Source organism: Telopea speciosissima, chromosome 3 (genome assembly GCF_018873765.1).
Source record: "Telopea speciosissima isolate NSW1024214 ecotype Mountain lineage chromosome 3, Tspe_v1, whole genome shotgun sequence".
NCBI classification, from domain to species: domain Eukaryota; kingdom Viridiplantae; phylum Streptophyta; class Magnoliopsida; order Proteales; family Proteaceae; genus Telopea; species Telopea speciosissima.
The window spans coordinates 56,238,049-56,256,799 of NC_057918.1; the positions used below are offsets into that span (position 1 = coordinate 56,238,049).

At 38.5% G+C, this 18,751-nt stretch overlaps 1 protein-coding gene across 3 annotated transcripts in view; it reads right to left on the bottom strand.

Moving 5' to 3' along the window:
- Nucleotides 1–1,182: 1,182 nt before the first annotated feature.
- LOC122656605 (vacuolar sorting protein 39-like) overlaps nt 1,183–18,751 on the bottom strand; it is a 35,367-nt gene continuing 17,798 nt past the window's right edge. Inside the window, exons 4-11 of one of the 3 annotated variants that reach the window (XM_043851200.1) lie at nt 13,362–13,782; nt 11,919–12,248; nt 10,292–10,513; nt 9,684–9,926; nt 8,686–9,126; nt 5,756–5,854; nt 3,962–4,178; nt 1,183–1,370 (exon numbers count right to left, since the gene is read on the bottom strand). In XM_043851200.1, the coding sequence (XP_043707135.1) occupies nt 3,978–4,178; nt 5,756–5,854; nt 8,686–9,126; nt 9,684–9,926; nt 10,292–10,513; nt 11,919–12,248; nt 13,362–13,782 (1,957 nt within the window). In that variant the 3' untranslated portion in view covers nt 1,183–1,370; nt 3,962–3,977. The other 2 variants (XM_043851201.1, XM_043851202.1) reach the window with 2 other exon arrangements.

Below are 18,751 nucleotides of genomic sequence, written 5' to 3' on the forward strand. Positions count from 1 at the left end.
CCTGTTAAACTTAAAAGAAAATTCTACAACACAGTAATAAGACCAGCTATGACTTATGGGGCGAAATGTTGGGCAGTTAAGAAGAATAATATAAATAAGATGAGTGTAGCGGAGATGAGGATGTTGAGGTGGATATACGGCAAGACCAGGAGAGATAGAGTAAGGAACGATTGTATTAGAACTGGTTTGGGAGTTGCACCAATCCAAGACAAGCTCCGGGAGAGCCGCCTGCATTGGTATGGTCATGTCCAACGGAGACCCATGAATGCACCAGTAAGGAAAAGTTACCAAATTCAGCTTAATGGAGCTAAAAGGGGTAGGGGCAGACCTAAGATGACTATTGGTGAAGTCGTAAGAAAGGATATGCATGTGGTAGGCCTCGACCCTAGTATGACTGCGGATAGAGTTGTTTAGAGGACAAGGATCCGTATAACCGACCCTTCGTAGGGGGATGTTCCTAGGATGCTGCTTTGACTATTACTTCAACTCCTACCTTTACTTATTTTCCTTTTTAACTTTTTATCTCTCTTGCATCCTTTATTGGCTTAGCATCTATTGGATCCATGTAACCGACCCCATTTAGTTGGGATAAGGCTATGGTTGTTGCTGTTGTATATTATTATTGCTTATATTAATTTTGGTTATGTAAGAAATGAACAAGAGGCATAAACTCGGGCAATGCTCATGGGGCTGCAAAGAGCAAGGTCATTAGAAATCTACAGTATAGACACTTGGCTGATTGTGAAGAGCTAGTAAAATGGGTGACTCAACTCTAATCAATGGCATGAGAAATATTCGCTATTTTGCTGGACATTAATTAAGTCATTTATTCATGTACATATTGTTAAAATGATAGAATCTATATCAACCCAGCTCATAGGTTAGCTGTACAAACTACATCTACTTAAGACTATATATATCTTTTTCTTGTTTAAGTGTTTTTTTCATTGTGGTTGCTATAAAATAAACACAAGAGGGAAAAAAAAAAGCATGCCTTGTATTGTATTTTATTTAGAATTTTTTTTTTTTCTGGGCATACAAACAAAAAGCTCAAATTTGTTCAAAATCCATTTACTTCTCAAGACCCAGAGCTTCGGGTGCTATAATGCAATTAACCTGGGAGAACAAGAATTATACAACACAATGCATAGCATTACTATTTAAACACAAGGTAGGTTTTTTTTTTTGGTCAGTAGAGGTAGCAAAACACATTGACAAGGTAGTTGCATCGGTGGTCTATAATCTTCACAACACAATGACAAGGTAGTTGCATAGTTGGTCTATCATCTTCATACGAACTATCACACACCAGGAGCTCCTAGGACCGTTCTCCTTCCCTTTATCCCTTGGTGAACCGATTTGAGACATTTCTGCCAGAAGTAAATCCATGTAATGCTCTACTGAATATGGTCTTAATCCCATTCATTCGGTTCACATTCATGCACATCCTACACAAGCAAATTCTCTCCTCTCAACACTCCAAACACCTGCAGAATCTTCATCATACTGGAAAATCAACAAAGATAAATAGATAAATAAAGAATGACATTCTTTAACTACATTTTTCAGAACTACCAAAACATTCCCAAAGAGAGTGCTTTTGATATGCATGTTGTATATGGCACCAGTATCTAGATAATCTAATCAGTTGATCAAGCAAAGCCACATATTTTAGCTGTATCATGATAGTCCCATTGCCACCGACCCATTTGCCAGGAAACCGAAAAACAATAAAAAAAGTTACAAAGAATAAGACTGAAAGAGAGTAGTATGACATGCCACGTATTTTCCAAATAAAATTGACCTAAATGAAGTGAATGCTTGATACCATAATCAACCAATTATTGGCTCACTTGATCTGAGAACAAAAACCAATACAAACTCAAGTACATACTCCATTCAAGTGAAAATCCATTTCCTAATAGTATAGCAAATGCCTAGTTAGTCGTACCAACTAAGGAACCTCCCTTTACAGCCCACCCAGTTGTGCTATGCGGAAAGGTGACGACTTGGCAATCCTGATGTTGGATAGATAGGGTGTCGTTGCATTTGGCATGGATCAAATTTCAGAGGAAATACAAATCATTTTATTTTCACCTGTCTATTTTTAAAACCACTTTTCCAAAGCTAACATTTCAATGCATTTTCAGAGTTTTATTCTTCCATTTGGCCAGCTCCGGCTGAGGCAAAGCTTGACATGTGCATATTTATTTATTATTATTAAATATAAATATACATATATATAAAAGAGGATAATTTGCACTGCAAGAACCCCATGTTTGGTGTTTTCTAACTCATCAGCCTTTGTTTCGTAAAATTGTGCTAACATACCTTAACCTGGGTTAAGAGAAAAGCGCACCTGGCTTCAAAATATTTCTAATATGACAAAAATACACTTATAATGTGTTCCGTGTATCAAGAATGAGACACAATCAGGTCTCTCAGTTGTACTGAACATTGCCGTGCTGCACTTCATCTCCTTCAACCTTTTGCCAACAGCCAGCCCTGCTGTCCAGCGCTATTCCTATGCTCCTCTCCTTCAAACCTTGTCCACCGCCCAACCCAGTTGCACCCATCCTTGGCATCAAAATGGGGATGATCAGCAGCTTTTTGCCAACAGCCAGCCCTGCTGTCCTGCGCTATTCCTATGCTCCTCTCCTTCAAACCTTGTCCACCGCCCAACCCAGTTGCACCCATCCTTGGCATCAAAATGGGGATGATCAGCAGGATGGTATGTACTCTCTTTTGGCACTGCAACAACTGGCTGGCGATGGCCATGTTAGGGCCGGGCCACCTTCACATACTGAAAGGCACCACCACCTTCACATGAGAAATGCAATCAACAAAGATGTGGAGTGAGACACCCCTTAACAATGAACAAGAACCTCCCACCCTGCTCCTGACATCTTCTAATTAGGGGGAAAAGATAGGTTGATGAGGATGGGGGAGAGGAAGAGGTTTGAGTCATTTAACTGTTTTAAGTGGGTTCGGTAGAGTGGGAGGAGAGCAGAGATGTTCACACCGAAGGGAACAGGAGTACATTTGAGTAGGATTGGAGAGAGAGAGAGAGAGAGAGAGAGGAGGAGGAGAACAGGACTGTCAGAACTCGGAACTGTTCACAACTGTTATCTCCTGAGCCCCGTTCATGGACTGAGGAAGGAGGAGTCGCATCTAATGTCACCTGCTGTAATATCTTCATTAATGGGTATTTTGATAAGTTTACACCTGGGGTTAACCTACCTCACTATGGTTAACAGATTGGGGTATGTCGAGCACAATTTCGTCAACCAAGTTTGACAGTTGGAAAAACCCCAAAAGGGGGGGGGGGGGTACCTGCAGTGCAAATTACCCAAAAAAGAAATTGACGTTTGCTTAGGGACCATATGGCCCTACCTGTTGGCAAAATATGGGTACCTTCATTCAGCAGTACAGGAAAGTTTCATGGGTGGGCTATCCAGAAAACCATTGTTCATTCAATATATCCTGAAAAACTCTATAAATTAAATTTTTGTTAAAACCTGGCGCATTTTAGAGTTTCATTTTTTGAAATGCATTCAAGGGTAAAGATACATGCGGATGTCAAACAGCCATCATCCATGATTTGCAGATGCCCTAGAATACTTTGCTAGCTGTGTCAACATAATAAGATCATACAGAAACCAATTATTGTATGGAAATTTGGCATGTTATTTTTGACACCATCTCCTCATGTGGAAAGTGGCTAGCAGCTAAGGTAATAACATAAGATACATTCATGTGCCATATGCAGATGAAATAATATTTTGATGTTAGAATCTCACTGGATCAGGCTAACAAGGGTTCTAGTTCTAGATTTTTTCCTCTTTTACTGTTTATGACTGTCCAGCTTTGAAGAGTTCCACTTGAGATGCTCTTTTGCTTCAGACTGAATTTAAGTTGAGTCGATCAAAGTACAATGCAAAGGATGTAGGGTTTAACTTACAGGCACAAGAACCAAACTACCCACGCTTCTGTAATGGTGATCTCCTCACTGCCTTTATGCTTTGTGAGTCTCTGAAGCAAACAAAGTGCACTAGTGTTTTCCCATTGGGGTAGACAGCAAAAACACTTGTCCCTATTCGTTTATTGCAGAGGGAGCACATGCTGTCACTAGTGATTTTCACCACAGCTTTACGTTGTTTATAAAGCTCTTCTTTAACCTGTTACATGAAGCATGAATTATACAGAAGAATAAACTGTTACATGCATTACATTAAGTGCTCCAAAAGATCAAGATCGTAAGTTGGAAAAGTTATGAAATCCATAAATAACTCAAAATGCTTGCTCACAAATTAACCTTTCCATGGCAGTGCAAGACAATTCTTAGTCACAAGCTTAACAAAGTAGTTCACTAGTTCAATCAAAATAGGAAAAACACCAAAGAATAGCAAATGAACAATTTTATAAAACCAGAGTGGACGGTCAATCAGACCAATTAACTGGGAAACCAGCAATCTGGCAGGTTGACTTTCTTTGGTTAGGCAAATCATAAAATTATTTGGACCAGCCAATTGGGGTGGTGAACTAGCCGCAGTGTTGCATGGATATGAACACCTTCTTCATAATCCTATGGATATCAGGTATTCTTACTCAAAGATATGAAAGATGGATTTGGGAAATGGAGAAAACTTGCCTACTTTTATGATATGTTGAGAGTTGTACCATTCATATATAACTAAACAGAAAGGCAATGAATAAAAAGAAGAAAGAAGAGAAAATAACAAGAAATGAAATTGGGAAATTCCATGGTACATCAGGAAGAAGTGATGCAGATAAGTCACCTAAGGGGCTTATTTTATGGGAAATAAGCATTGGGTTGGGTTATGTAGGTTTTGGGCCTTTGATCGCATAGGTTTTCTTTGTAATGGGCCTAAAATATGGGTAGAAAGTAGAAAAACAGGATTTACTTCATTAGTTTAGTTAAAGTCCTGTTTTGAGTCAGTTTATGTTACCTTATTAATTAAGTATTGGGTTGGGCCTTTCTTTTTTAGTGTTTTGAGTTTGTTTTTTAGTCTTCTATATAAGTTTGTAAGGGCCTACAGCCTTCTCCCAAGCTTTTGCAGTCTTCAATCGTAAGATACTAGGCAGGAGAATTCTTGATCAATTTCTTTGTATAGTTGTAGTGAATATTATTGGGTAGTTTTTTGGAAAATATTGCTGAATCTAGATTACTGAACATCTGGGCAGAGGACAGAATTATATGAATACTCAAAAGTGCTTGTAAATTCTCAGTCTATCCTGCTACCATTTAAGCCATTTAAGCTTATCTATGCTCACATGCTCGCTGAAGTGGGGAAGGTTTCAGGTTCATTTAAGTAAGTGAGTCTATTTTCATCTTTTGTTCCTCTTTGCATTTTGCCTTCCTGTTAATTATCATGCTCTGTTATCACAGGTACTTTCATCTATGCTGTTGACTGAGGTACCAGGTTTTGCTATCCAGTGGGACTTGATTCCACCAAAGTGGCTGGGGCGACGGGAGCAGCGGAGGATCGCAGGTGAACTGTGGTGGAGGAGAGAGATGCCGGAGAGGAGAGGGAGGGGGACAGGTAGGGGGGAGGGAGATGAGAAAAGGGGCAGTGATTTTACAAGAATTACCCCTCCACTCCAACTTAGCAAAAGTTTATATGAGGGTACAAAAGTCATAGTGGCGCCTACAAGGACCCTAAAAACAATGCTCTTATTCAAGTCTCCAACCATGACCTTTATTTTATACACCAACTTGTAAATGTTTACATACCTGCAAATTCTCGCTGTCTCTCAAGCTCTTGATCACTGAGAAGTTACGGCAACCTTTGCTAGATTTCTTGAGCAGGGGTTCAAGAAAAGTCTGCAAGTTCTGAGCACAAGAAAGAACACTAAATATTACGACTTAAAATTACAAAAATCACATGTAGAAAGCAAAGCAGGATCTTTTGAAAGAAAAATATTCCAATTTGAATTATATTTACTTCAAAGGAATCTAGATTTCAACTGATTGCACATCAGCAATCCTTATAACAGCATCAGATTTTTAGAAAGCTAGATATCTTCACTCAACCTGATAATTGTAGCACATAACTGGTTGTGTGGCTCATGCGAATATTTGCAAATGTCAAAACAGAGACAAGGTTGTACACACAACACACTTTTATGGGCCTAATGACCATCTTTTACTAGATTTAATGACCCATAGCAAATCAATACTCATCCATTAACCCAAACTGTTTATTGGTTGATGGTTTACCATGCCTTCAATGGGGGACATCCCAGGAAAAGAAATTGATTACTTACTACCCAAATGCATGAACTACTTTACCATACATCTTACAGCATCTTTTATCAAAATTTCATATCCAGAATGAAAGCTAAACTTCTTCCGAGGTATTTTTCATTTCAGGGTAAAGCCTCCTTAGGAGTTAGATTTTGATATATAAAATAATCTTGTCACCTAGTGAAATTGAAATATTTCTTGAAAGTCATTTAGATCTAGGAAAATTCTGAGAATAATCATGACTCATGAAAATCAAAGAAAAGATGATTCTTACACACAATTTTACTAAGATGCTTCAGGAACTGATACTTTTAAACACAAATAAACACCTCGGAACCATAATGAAAGCCATGCAAAACTGTTTCAAATCTAATTTGACATTTTCTCCTGCTGTTTCTAGAAAATGCCAAAAAAAAATTGCTACATAAGCCATAAAAATACAGTAATATTGGTATAAATGTCATAAAAATTTAACATACTATGGTATGAGAAAATATACATGCTACATTCTATACGCATAATTTAAAATAATGTAACAATTGCATTTTTTAACAGAAATATTTTAATTTTATCAAAATACTTAAAATTCAGAAAATTCAAAAGAAGTATTATTGACTATACATGTGGTAAAATACAGATTAGAATCCTAAATTGGAGTCTTCCAAACTTGAAAGGATGTTCACTCAATACATGGGTGTTTTTGTTAACAATTTCTGTGGATATCTTAGAAGGTCAAAGCTTGCCCTCTTCCTTGGTTTAAGTTTGAATACTTGTTTAGTTTTCTTTCCAATGAGACCAAGATCATATGGATCAGAGCTATTTTGGAAAAGTTATGGCCAGCTTTCTAAGAATGTGTCTTGCTACAATGGGATTTGATTTTTTATTGTTTCTCACAATTTAGTTTAGTTCACTTTCTCTTTCAGTCTTCGTTTTATTTATTCATTTATATACTTTTTTTAGCTGAAGCACTCATGAAAGTAACTAAATTTATAGTTGGGAAACAAAATAGTAAGTTCTAATCTTAGGTTGAAAAAGTTCAAAAGTAGTTAGATGTATTAGAAAGTTTTCTTACAGATGGGTTTCTGGTGACTTCGAGTGTGTGGAAGGTTTCTGTTTTGTTCTAAGAGGGAGTAAACTTTTAATCGGGAATTAGTAAATCAAGGGATTTGCATTTTTCAAAGCACTCTCCTATATGAGAGCAAGGAAATTGTTATTGGCCTTATGCAATTTAAGCTAGTTGTTCTACTTTTCTACTTTTGTGCTTGGTTCGTGGGTTTAAAGTCTCCTAAGGGTTGGGGATTAGAAACCAAGAAAGAGCCTAGAACCGCAGCTAAGGAACTGTTGTAATGGGTATAACGGTAGAATTGTCCTATTTGTTATAAGGCTATTATGGTCTTATTTTTTATTCCAGAATGTTCTCCTTTACATTATAAATAAAAAGGGACTGTCACATTAGACACAAGTCAGAACTTTCCCATTCACGAACATGGTATCAGAGCGGGATCTTCCTAGGGATCCACAACCCTAATCGATCTCTCTCCCTCTTCTCTCTTTTTTTTTCTCATTACTGGCACCATCACCACCATCACCTAGCCCTTCCACCACCACCGAAACCCTTCCGCTACCATCTAAGCCTACAACCTCCCTCTCCTTTCCACACTCCCAGCGGCTCTCCCTCCTCTTCTAGCGACACTGAGAGCCAGCGGGAGCACCTCCATCTCACCATAACCCTCAGTGGCTCCTTTTTAGACCACCGAGGGCCTCTTTTTTCCCTCCTATATTCGATTGGCTCTTCTTCCATAATACGATGAAGTAGAGAAAGCCTGCAATTTCTTTTGTGTGTGATCTTCTTCCTGGAGTTGTACCTGGTATCGATTTAGGCATTGATGCCTGCTTTTCTCATGTGTTGGTGATCCTGGAGCCACTCCCTAGTAGTTAAGTTAAGAAACTAGCTAACTCATAAACATTACATGTCAATACCAGGTTAGCTCTAGTCAACCACTAGTAAGATGCTGCCTGACTACTGCATAAGCTAGTTGATACATGGTGAAAATGCTAAGTTGGTTGCCAGTTGATTTTTTAACAAGACAGACGCAAGCATATTGATGAATTCAATAAATTCTGGTTAAGATACCGTTCTTTTGTTTTAGCTTCTTGATTCCCATTTTCTTGATGGGATCGGATCGGTCTTCACAATTCTCCTATGGCATTTTTCAATAAAGCTCAGTTACATAAAAAAATTATGATTGGCAGGGTGTGGTTTACATCTTCAGATAGATTTTACCTGATGTGTCAATTGAGAGGTCTGGATTTTCCTTGAAATTAGTAATCTAATGGGCAAATCAATTGTATGATGAAATTACTAATAAAGATCATTGAGTAGAAGAACTCTTTAAGTTTTTAACAATACCCAATACCTGCAACTTGGTCTCTTTCGGCAAGAGTTTGAGGGCCTGAGCTCCATTGATCCTGTCCCACCTTCTGTTCAACAGATCAAGCGCTTCATCAAGCATAATGGGACCTCCTTCCTGACTAGGTTCATCTCCATCAACATCACTCCGACCGCTATCAGTACTGCTGAGGTTGAATCGCAAGTCTTCTGCTCCTTCTATTTCAGCAATTTTTTTAGATACACGGCCAACTCTAGATTTGGCAGCCCCAAGCTTCTGGCTGCCAGTTTGCTGAGGAGATGCAAGATTTTGTATTTGGCTCACAAATTCCTTTGTCACCCTTGAAGGGTTAAGATATATTTGTAGAAGAGTCTGGTAGATATTACCATATGATTTTGAAGAAGGATGATGCTGCCCAACCTCATATACTCTGTCACAGTATGAAATTGCTAGTTCGGGAACGTGAAGCTGTGAAATTCACCAAAGATAGATTTTCATCAACAAAGGTTAGTGGAATTTTATGCAAAAAATGTGCTTGTGTGTATGTGTGGACATCAAGATGTAAATAGGACAGGCAAACTGAAAAACGGAATATTTAAGTAATATTAGTGCAAGAAAATGTAAAAAGGGCCAATGGTAATCAAGAAACATGGAGAAAAAAAGAGACTCCAGTTACAACATGGCCATTAACTTACTCATCAAGGATAAACACTGGATCTGAATCACCCAATGGCCCCACCTTGGAGAAAATTCAAACCTAAGGCCTAATTTGTAGGATCATCTCACCATTTAATGGAATTCTCTGGAAGGTTTAACATATGATTGAGATGATTTTGTTGACCTAAAAATCTCCTTTATGGTTTGAGTATGTAACATGGCTAATGAGCAGCCACCCATTTATTCAAAAGAGAACCACAGAGTGACCAGATTATTACAAAAGTAACATCAAAAAAATAATAGGACCCCTGTTACATAGCGGAAGCAGGCTGCAGGATCAATTACCTCAGTGGTGAGCAGGAAAATACCTTATGAATATAGAGAGACAAAGCAAGCTGATGTTGGCTCATCTTCCCGAGCAAAATTGCATGCTCCTCATATAAAGCATCTGCTGGAAGGCGTTTCAACAGAGCCTCGGGGTTATATCCAGACATGCCCTCCAATGCAGATAATAACTTTTTCCTTGTTGGGGAATAAGCTTTCTCATTCCAACTCTGTTGAGCTATTAGATCCATATACCAGTCAATTACTTCTGAAAGATAGATTAGAACCTGCCAGAAGTTTGATATCATAGATTAGAATCAGCTACAGAGGTCTAAGTAGCTCTTTTCTTTTCCTTTTCTCCCCAACCCAAACTCCCCTCTACCTTCCCCACCCCCACCCAAAAAAAAAAAGAGCAAGGTTATTCTTCTCGTCGGGCAGGTGCTCAGTGTTCTTACTTGTCCTCAATTCATCAACTTTTGTTTCCTATATTTTTCTTTTTGACACATAAATGGGCACTGAACCTGAAACTCATGGTTGCTGTGCAGAACATCAACCAGTTGAGCTACAGGCTCAGGTTTTATTTTAATTTTGGCTTTGCTTATTTAGCCACATGTGGACACTATCAAAAGGTTTGAGGAAGAAGATATCTAACCAGTTCATTTTGCAAATTTGCAGATACAGCACTTTCATTCATTGAGAGCATAAGCTCTAAATATGTCGCTTGGATCTTTGGTGCATTCTGCTTTAAATAAGAATTGACTAAATCTGCTGGGATGTTTCCATTCAAGAAGAGCTCAATTGTCTGGGTCGGACAACTTTCAAGAACATGCATTGAGTACTCCAAAACAAGCATGGGATCAATTGAGCAAAGAGGCTGCAAAAGAAAATCCGTCAAAACCACGTCAGAGTTTATTTGATTCATTATGTTGGTTGAAAAAATGCACTTCACTCTATTCCTCAACCTCTGACTGTCGTAACCACTTTTAGATGTGGTTATTTTGTTAAACTTGAATATGCTCGAGTGCCAATGTACGGGTCTTACACAGCCATATAGTTAATACTAGTGAAAAGATACATGAGGCCTGATAACAGAAGATGAAAAGCCATTTATTCACATGAAAATATGGCCCATATGGATTTCAGGCTACATGAACCTATTCCACAATTTTCATCTTCAACTCCACCTAGTATCAATCTTCCATGCAATTACTGTCAACACTTTTCTCATTCATTGGATCCATTAACTTTTGATCTTCCAACTATTATTTCCATTTTAGTCGTCCAAAGTACTTGTATACTTTTGAAATACAATTAAATATGTAAATTAGATACAAATGAGACTTATGCCAATTGAATTCTCTAAAGCTGTCAGTACTCTGGATTTTGAATGGTCCAAGTAATACAGGATGTTGTATAAATGGAGAAGTTAACAAATCAAGAAAGATAGTCAAAAGACATTAAGTATATAATTAAAGGAAGAATCTATTTTATTATCTGCAGGCATTCCCCAGAATTACCTCCAATACATCTCTCTAATTATTAGGAATTAGATCAAACTTTAAAAAAAAAAATTGAGCATGTGAAGAAGAAGAGCATATTAAAGAAAGCTGTTAATGTGATTACTCTGCAGGCATTCCCCAGACTTTCCTACAATACATCATACACCTTTTATGTAGTTAATGGAACTAGAATTAACTACTCAAAATAAAAAATAACAAACAAAAAATAGAACATTTAACAGTGTGAACACGTGAAGAAGAAGAGGGGATCCAGCAGTGCAGCAGATGAAAAGGGTTTTCAGTGTCCAGCTTTTTTCTGCCATGTGTCACTGCCAGTTGGCTTCTCTTTGTGGATGTGATATATGCATGGACTACATCATGACCTAATCATGGTTGGTTTTCATCCCCATCAGACATCACCATTTGTCAGGAAAATAATTTGAAAATTGTTTGAGAAACTCATATTGTTTGAAGGACCATTAGAAAATCATGGTGCAAAGACCGACACATGGTGAGCTATAACAATTAAGATTGGCCATCAAATATGGCGGGTGGCTTACCCATGAGATTACCCATCTATCAAACTGTCAAAACACTAATAACTAGTCCACGTTGCAGAAAATGGGATATCTGCAGCCAGAAGCTCTTCTGGCTGGTGCAGCTAATGATGATCATCATAATGACACAGATGATGAAGACAACTTGCACCTAATAAGGTTTAGGCAAGAGATGAGTCAAGATATTACATAATTCAAGAATGTGAGCACTAGGAAATCATACCTTTAGGTACTCAATTATCATTTCAGGTCTAAACCTTTGGGCAGGTTCAGAATGCACTTGACCCGAAGTTGATTCCTCAACAAGTTGATTAAGAAGCTTAAGAGCTTCACGGTGCATCTCATTGCACTTGTACAGTTCTAACAGTGCGGTGTAGTAATTCCTCTCTTGTAGAAATTCTTCGCATATTTTAATATCGCAATAGTTAAGACCTTTCAGCAGATCCAATAGAGCAGAAGACTGGCCAGTATGAAGTAGAGCTTGGAGAAGGGCAGTATCAAGTATAGCTGCCATCTCCCTTGCACCTGAGCTTATATGGATGTAACCACGGGTCTGATAGAATATAAGGTTTGCATTAGAGAATGAAAAATTCAGTACTGAATGTAGGTAACAACTAAGAAACAGTCATGTAGTAAGCCAACTGCAAATTACCAGCAAAAGGAATGTATAGGAAGAGGTTTTCTAGGTGCCCCACCTTGAAGGGGTTCTGTAGGAGGCCAAAATGTCTGTCATGTGGCAGCTTTGATAAGGCCAAATTTTGGTCGACAGGTAGACCCCAGGGTCCCCTGCTAACGTGCCAAGTTCCAGCCCAAATGGAGTTTGCCAAGTGGCAAAATACAGAATAAAAAAATTTATGACTAAAGAAAGAGTGCATGGACTAAGAGGGTATGCACAGGCATGGGAGGGTATGCAATACATGGGTATATCTGATTGAATAAGGGTCTGAATTTTAACATGTGCCCAATACAGACAATTCCCCAGATATTCAATAATCGGAATTGCTAGGCCATGTGGCACAAATGAGGCAGATCATCTGGAAACTTCTCCCTGCCCTGTTGTGTTGTTTCAAAAAATAAAAAACACTGAAGATCAGAGAGTCTTCTTTCAGTCATACCTCAACAGAAGTTGCTAACTTAGACAAATGAATGAGGTAACCTCTTTAATCCATAAATACCCTTGTTCTTTACTAAGCAACTTGTTTGGAGGTTAATCCATATAGATATCTCGCAAATCAGCAAGCATAAATGCAATTTTTATGTCAAGTCGATGCCAATTCTTGGCTCGTATTTGAGTATTCAGTTGAGCCATTGGGACCATAACAGGGTAGGATTTGTTTTGTGCATAAAAATATATAAATAAATATTTAGAATAAATTAAAGAAAAATTAATATATAGTATATATAATAACAATCATATATATAACAATTTTAATTATTAAAAATATGATTAAATAAAAAAATAACAGTTGAGAATGAAAAATAAAGTAAAACAGAGCTTAAAGAACAAGACAAATGGATATCTATTGGATGTATTATACATTTTCTCAATAAAGAAATTCATAAATTTGGATTGCCTTGTTGTTACACCATATGGCACATGCAAATAATTTTAAGTTCCCCTCACAATGAAGAAACAATATCATACCCATCTAGGGAAATCATATACCTTGACTGGATTGCTTGACCTACTGGATTTGATGCTTTCTTGAACAGCATCAGAGACAGCTTCCTCTGTTCCTTCAGCAGTGGCCCTCTCAATTATGCTATATCTCTTCTTCTGCAAAAACTTGATAAGAGCCATGAGAGCATTGTGGCTCATTTTCTTGGATAAAATTTTCTCCTCATTTGCAAGTAGGTGTGATGGAGATGGTGGGTCCATCTCATCTGAAGTGTCTGATGAAACTCGATGGAGGTCCAATGCATCTGATGCAACGTCAGGCACTTTCTCAGGCTCGGAAAAGGAATGTACCTTGGGAAGAACTACAGATGGATATAGTGAGAGTACATAGGTGATATCCACTGATGATGCCAGAAACTGTTCCATGGCCTCTTCATAGCTCTCATTATCATATAAATAGTGTGCATACCTGAGGATACCCACATAAGAAGTTAGCGCTAAAACTTCCACTGCCAAGAAAGTTGAAAAAGTCATCCAAATGTATTTACACATTCTAAGAAGATAATAACAGTATACAAATATAGGCTACATTCAAACTATGTGATCCGACAATTGGTTCGAACACCCTAATTCTAGGTCGCTATAGGCCCACCCAAGTAAAGAAACTCAAATAAGATGGTCAGTGCCAGTTCCATAATTAACTGGAACTCTAGACAAACAAAACAAGTTAGGGAATTAATGAAAGTGAAAAAGTAAGTGCGGTAAGGGTAATTCTGGAACTAACAATAATAGGTAATGAATGAATTAACATAATATCTAAAGGATAATATCAGAAATACAAAAGAAAAGGGGGTAAAGCAACGATAAGAAGAGCTCTTCTTCTTTCATGAAACTAGAAACCAGCGGTAATACTCCTTGGCTTGGGTTGATGGAACTTACGCAATAAGAGTCCAATCCTGTTGTGAGGATCCGTTCTTTTTTTTTTTGGGCGGCGGTGCTCGGCGCGCACAGAGGGTCGGGGTTTGGAGTTGTGCTTCTCGGTTGGAGGGAGAAGGAATGTGTCTTCTCAGGGGTATGGTGTCAATTTATCAGGGGATGGGGGTCATACAATAAAATGAAATGGAGTCGCCACCTAAGGTTAGGGCCTAGGACCCATTGGTGTAGCCCTAGAAGGGCTACGAGACTTCGGTTGGTCTGGTCAGAGATTCGGGGTAAGTGGTCAGGTTACGAGAGTGGGAAGGTGTTAGGCACCCACCTTGCCCGGATAAACCGGTCTTTCTACTAGAGGCTTGTTTTCGAATATTCTCCCTTCATGAATGTCATATTCCCACATGTATGGCTAAATAATGATGCACAAACTATTTAATTAAATTAAACTATATTACACTAACTACTGTACACTACACGAGAGTATTTGGAAGGACTACATCGTACTGGAATTAAAAAGTTGACGAAAGAAATGTATACCTGTACGCTTTAAATAAATGCAATTATGCAAGACGGACCGCATCCCCCAGCTCAGGTGGAGGCAAAAGACTGGCTTTGTCCCTTCATTGGACAGAGTAATAGTTTGCAGGTGTCGGATCTTAAGATCTCGGATAGAATAACAGTGTTCCAAGGTTTTGGAAACTAGGGGCCCGAAGGCCGGACAGAGTGGCTACGCCACGGGAGATTTCCCAAATTTGGGCAAGAAAGGGTTGAGGAAGCCGGACTTGGATAGCCCAGACTTCGGACAGAGGGATGAGGCTCGAAGGCTAAAAATCGGATTGGGGAAGGGCCCCGAAACAAGGAAAAACTGGAAAATTGGAGCTCCGGAGGTACCCCCTCTCCCACAAACTTCTCTTCTTCAAATGAGGGGAGTAACCCCCTTTTTATAGTCAAATTTTGGGTTTGGCGGCGCCGCGGAAAACCTGTGTGGCCGCGGCAGAGCCAAAATGGAGAAAAAATCAGATTCTGGGTGCCTATGGGGCCGCACAATGCGCGCGGCAAGGCCGCACAATGCAGGGCACTGCCTTGCGGGGCTGCGACCGTGATACTGCCTTGTGGGGTTGCGTGAGCTGTCTGGGACTGTCTGGGGGGGTTGCTTGCACGATGTACGCTTTACGGGACGGGGGGAGATGTTTTCTAATATAGTGTTGGTTTTGGGGACATTGCCAGTCATCTGCGTCCGATCGTCGTCATCGCTGGGGGGGTGACAAAATTCAGCGTCTACACCTGTTGGATCAAGAAGGTTCCATTTATATATTATGAGTTTTGGATATGAAAATCATTGTTTGGTGTGTTTGGGTGTACTAACATTTATGTTAATGTAACAAGTATTTGATGTAACCCAAGCTATTGAAGAGGTACAGTTGAAGAAAGAACAAGGCATGTTGATTGGATGAAGAACTGCTTAAAATCTAAGGATAATCCGTAGGTTGGATCAGAAAATATAAGTCAATCCTAGTGATAATGTGATACTACCAAAAGGTTATATCAGTAATTATCCACTTAAAATAGAAATCAGAAAAATAGGTTTAAACTGATCAATCGATTCTGAACCTAGGTTAAGATTATGCACAGTAACAGATTAGTATAAACCAGAGATTTCACTATATCTGATCTGTACCAAAGTTGGATCGAGTTTCTCTTTAGGGTTGAGGAACAACTGGTAAAAATATGAAAGGATTCTATTGGCTGGATTTCTCTAATCAGAATTCATGCAAAAAAAAAAAGTATTGCATATGAATCTCAACTAGAACAGAATTTAATTGCAGGAAATAGAACAGCAGGTTACAGAAAATTAATTAGAACGTAACTCGCTTGAATCAATGGAAGGGAAGAAGATGGAAGAATAAATAAGATAGAAAACACCTGGGCTTCACACAATCACACCGCAAGGTGGTTGGATGGATTAAACACCAACCAGCCTTAATCAAACACATGGAGTTCTTCACCAGAGGAGAAGAAGAGCAACAGTAATGCAGCAGGTGGGTGAGCTAATTGAGGATTCATGCAAACCAGGAGCGGTGATGACGTGGTGAAACTTGAGGAGCAAAGTGAATGCTTTGGATACCTGGGGTCAATCATTAACAAAGAGGGTGGTATAGATGACAATGTTTCCCCATAGAATTAAAGTAGGATGGATGAAGTGGAGAGTTGCTTCGGGATTGTTATGTGACAAACGCATGCCTGTTAAGCTTAAGGGGAAATTCTACAAGACAGTAATAAGATCAGCTATGACATATGGGGCCGAATGTTGGGCAGTTAAGAAGAATAATATAGATAAGATGAGTGTAGCGGAGATAAGGATGTTGAGGTGGATGTCCGGCAAGACCATGAGAGATAGAGTAAGGAATGATTGTATTAGAACCGATTTGGGAGTTGCACCAATCCAAGACAAGCTTCGTGAGAGCCGATTACGGTGGTATGGGCATGTCCAACAAAGACCTAGAGATGCACCAGTAAGGAAGAGTGACCTGATTCAGCTTAACGAAGCTGAAAGAGGTAGGGGTAGGCCTAAAATGACTATTGGAGAAGTGATAAGAAAAGATATGCATGTGGTAGGGCTCGATCCAAGTATGACCACGGATAGAGTTGTTTGGAGGACAAGGACCCGTGTAACTGATCCCTACTAGGGGGATGCTCCTAGGATGCTGCTTCGACTATTGCTTCGACTTCTACCTTTACTTATTTTCTTTTTTACTTCCTTTTACTCCTTTTACTTCTTTCTATTTTTCTTACTTTCATTACTGTCATTGCCTCTATCGGATCCATGTAGCGGACCCCATTTAGTTGGGATAAGGTTATGGTTGTTGATGGGTGAGCTAATGAGGCTTCCATGCATATGCTATTTATAGCCTAAGAAAAATCAGAGTTTGAGTTGGAGTGGGCTTGGTCAAATCCCTAGCCAACTCTACTTCTTCTTACAACCTAGTCGAACTTAAAGTCCTAACAAGCCTATGACTCCAAGTATGACAATGAAATAAATAAAGACGGAAATTAAAGACAACTTAAATTGAACCACAATTGAACAATGACTTAAATTGGACCATGGTTCAATTGGACTAAACCAAAACAACTTAACAGAAAATAAAGTAAGTTTAAAAACAGGAAAAAATTAAAAGAAACTAGGCCACGCAGCTAGGATTCTGGCCTCTTGGATCTCCTGCGATAGACCTTCAAGTCTGCATCACAACACCTATGTCATTTCAGTGGTTTCATGCGATGCAAGAGAATTCAATGGAAATCCAGTGTAGAACAAAACCAGCAAAAACGTGGAGATTTACGGTATCAACAGAAGAAATCAGCAAAGACTTCTGCCATGGAAGAATGAAGCCAAAAGGAATACAGATTTCTAGCAAGAAATAGAACTTTCAGTAGCAGCAGACTGGTCTGTCACTTTTAATTTAGGTCCATAAAAAGGCTATTCAGTTACCTGTTTAAAAAGACCAATATCTATAGGGGTGGCAGTCTGTGATGGGATTATATTTTGGGCTGTTGAGTTTGTTATAGAAAAGTTATTTTAGTCTTTATCTTATTTATTGCAGGTATCAATGCTAGGGATTAAATTAAATTAGATAGAGGATAGTGTGCAGAGATTTTTCTTGTTTCCTCCCCCATCAAATTGGAGTGAGAATTGGGTTCTACTTTGTTGATTTGATTCCAAAGTATTGCTTCTTGCTTAGTTTCCTTGTCAATTCCACCTACTACACTCATCTGTCATGTCATCAGATCTATATAAATAGTGTGCATAAAAAGCATAGTTGTCAAGGCGGCAAGGTGACCTAAGGCGGTGGAGGGGTGACTAAGCACTTAGGTGACAAGGCGCCCGCCTAGGCGCCCAAGTGTTATTTTTTATTTTGCCACTTTTCTAGCATTATTTAATATGCTACAATATGTACCTTATATCATCAAAAATCAACATTAAGCTACATCAAGTCATAAAAAAATCAATATTAAGCAACATCAAGTCATCAAAAATCGACATTAAATCACATTAAGTAATCAAAAATCAATATTAAGCCACATAAAGTCATCAAAAATCAACATAGAACTAGAAGACAGCAGAACTGAAGAAGCAAGCTATTGGAAGTTTGAAACAATCAAAACATACATTTGGTTTATACTGTTCTTAGAAAATATGATCTTATCAATAAGTAATTAAACTGCTCTCGATTTAGAGAAATGTTCTTGTTCTCTAAGAAGTTTGATTGATCAAATGATTTTATTTTTACATGAGACTTTTTGTATTAGGTATAACACAACCAGCTTTCCAATAAATCCAAGATTGCTTAAATCTGATTTATATTGAAGGAATTATGTTCCGGTCAAACCTTATTTGTTGTGCGCGAATGCTGTAAAAATCGCTCAGAATGAAAATATTTTTTTAAATATCAAAACAAATGAATATTTTACCACACTTTGGGTTTTTAGCAATGTTTTACCATATTAAGATT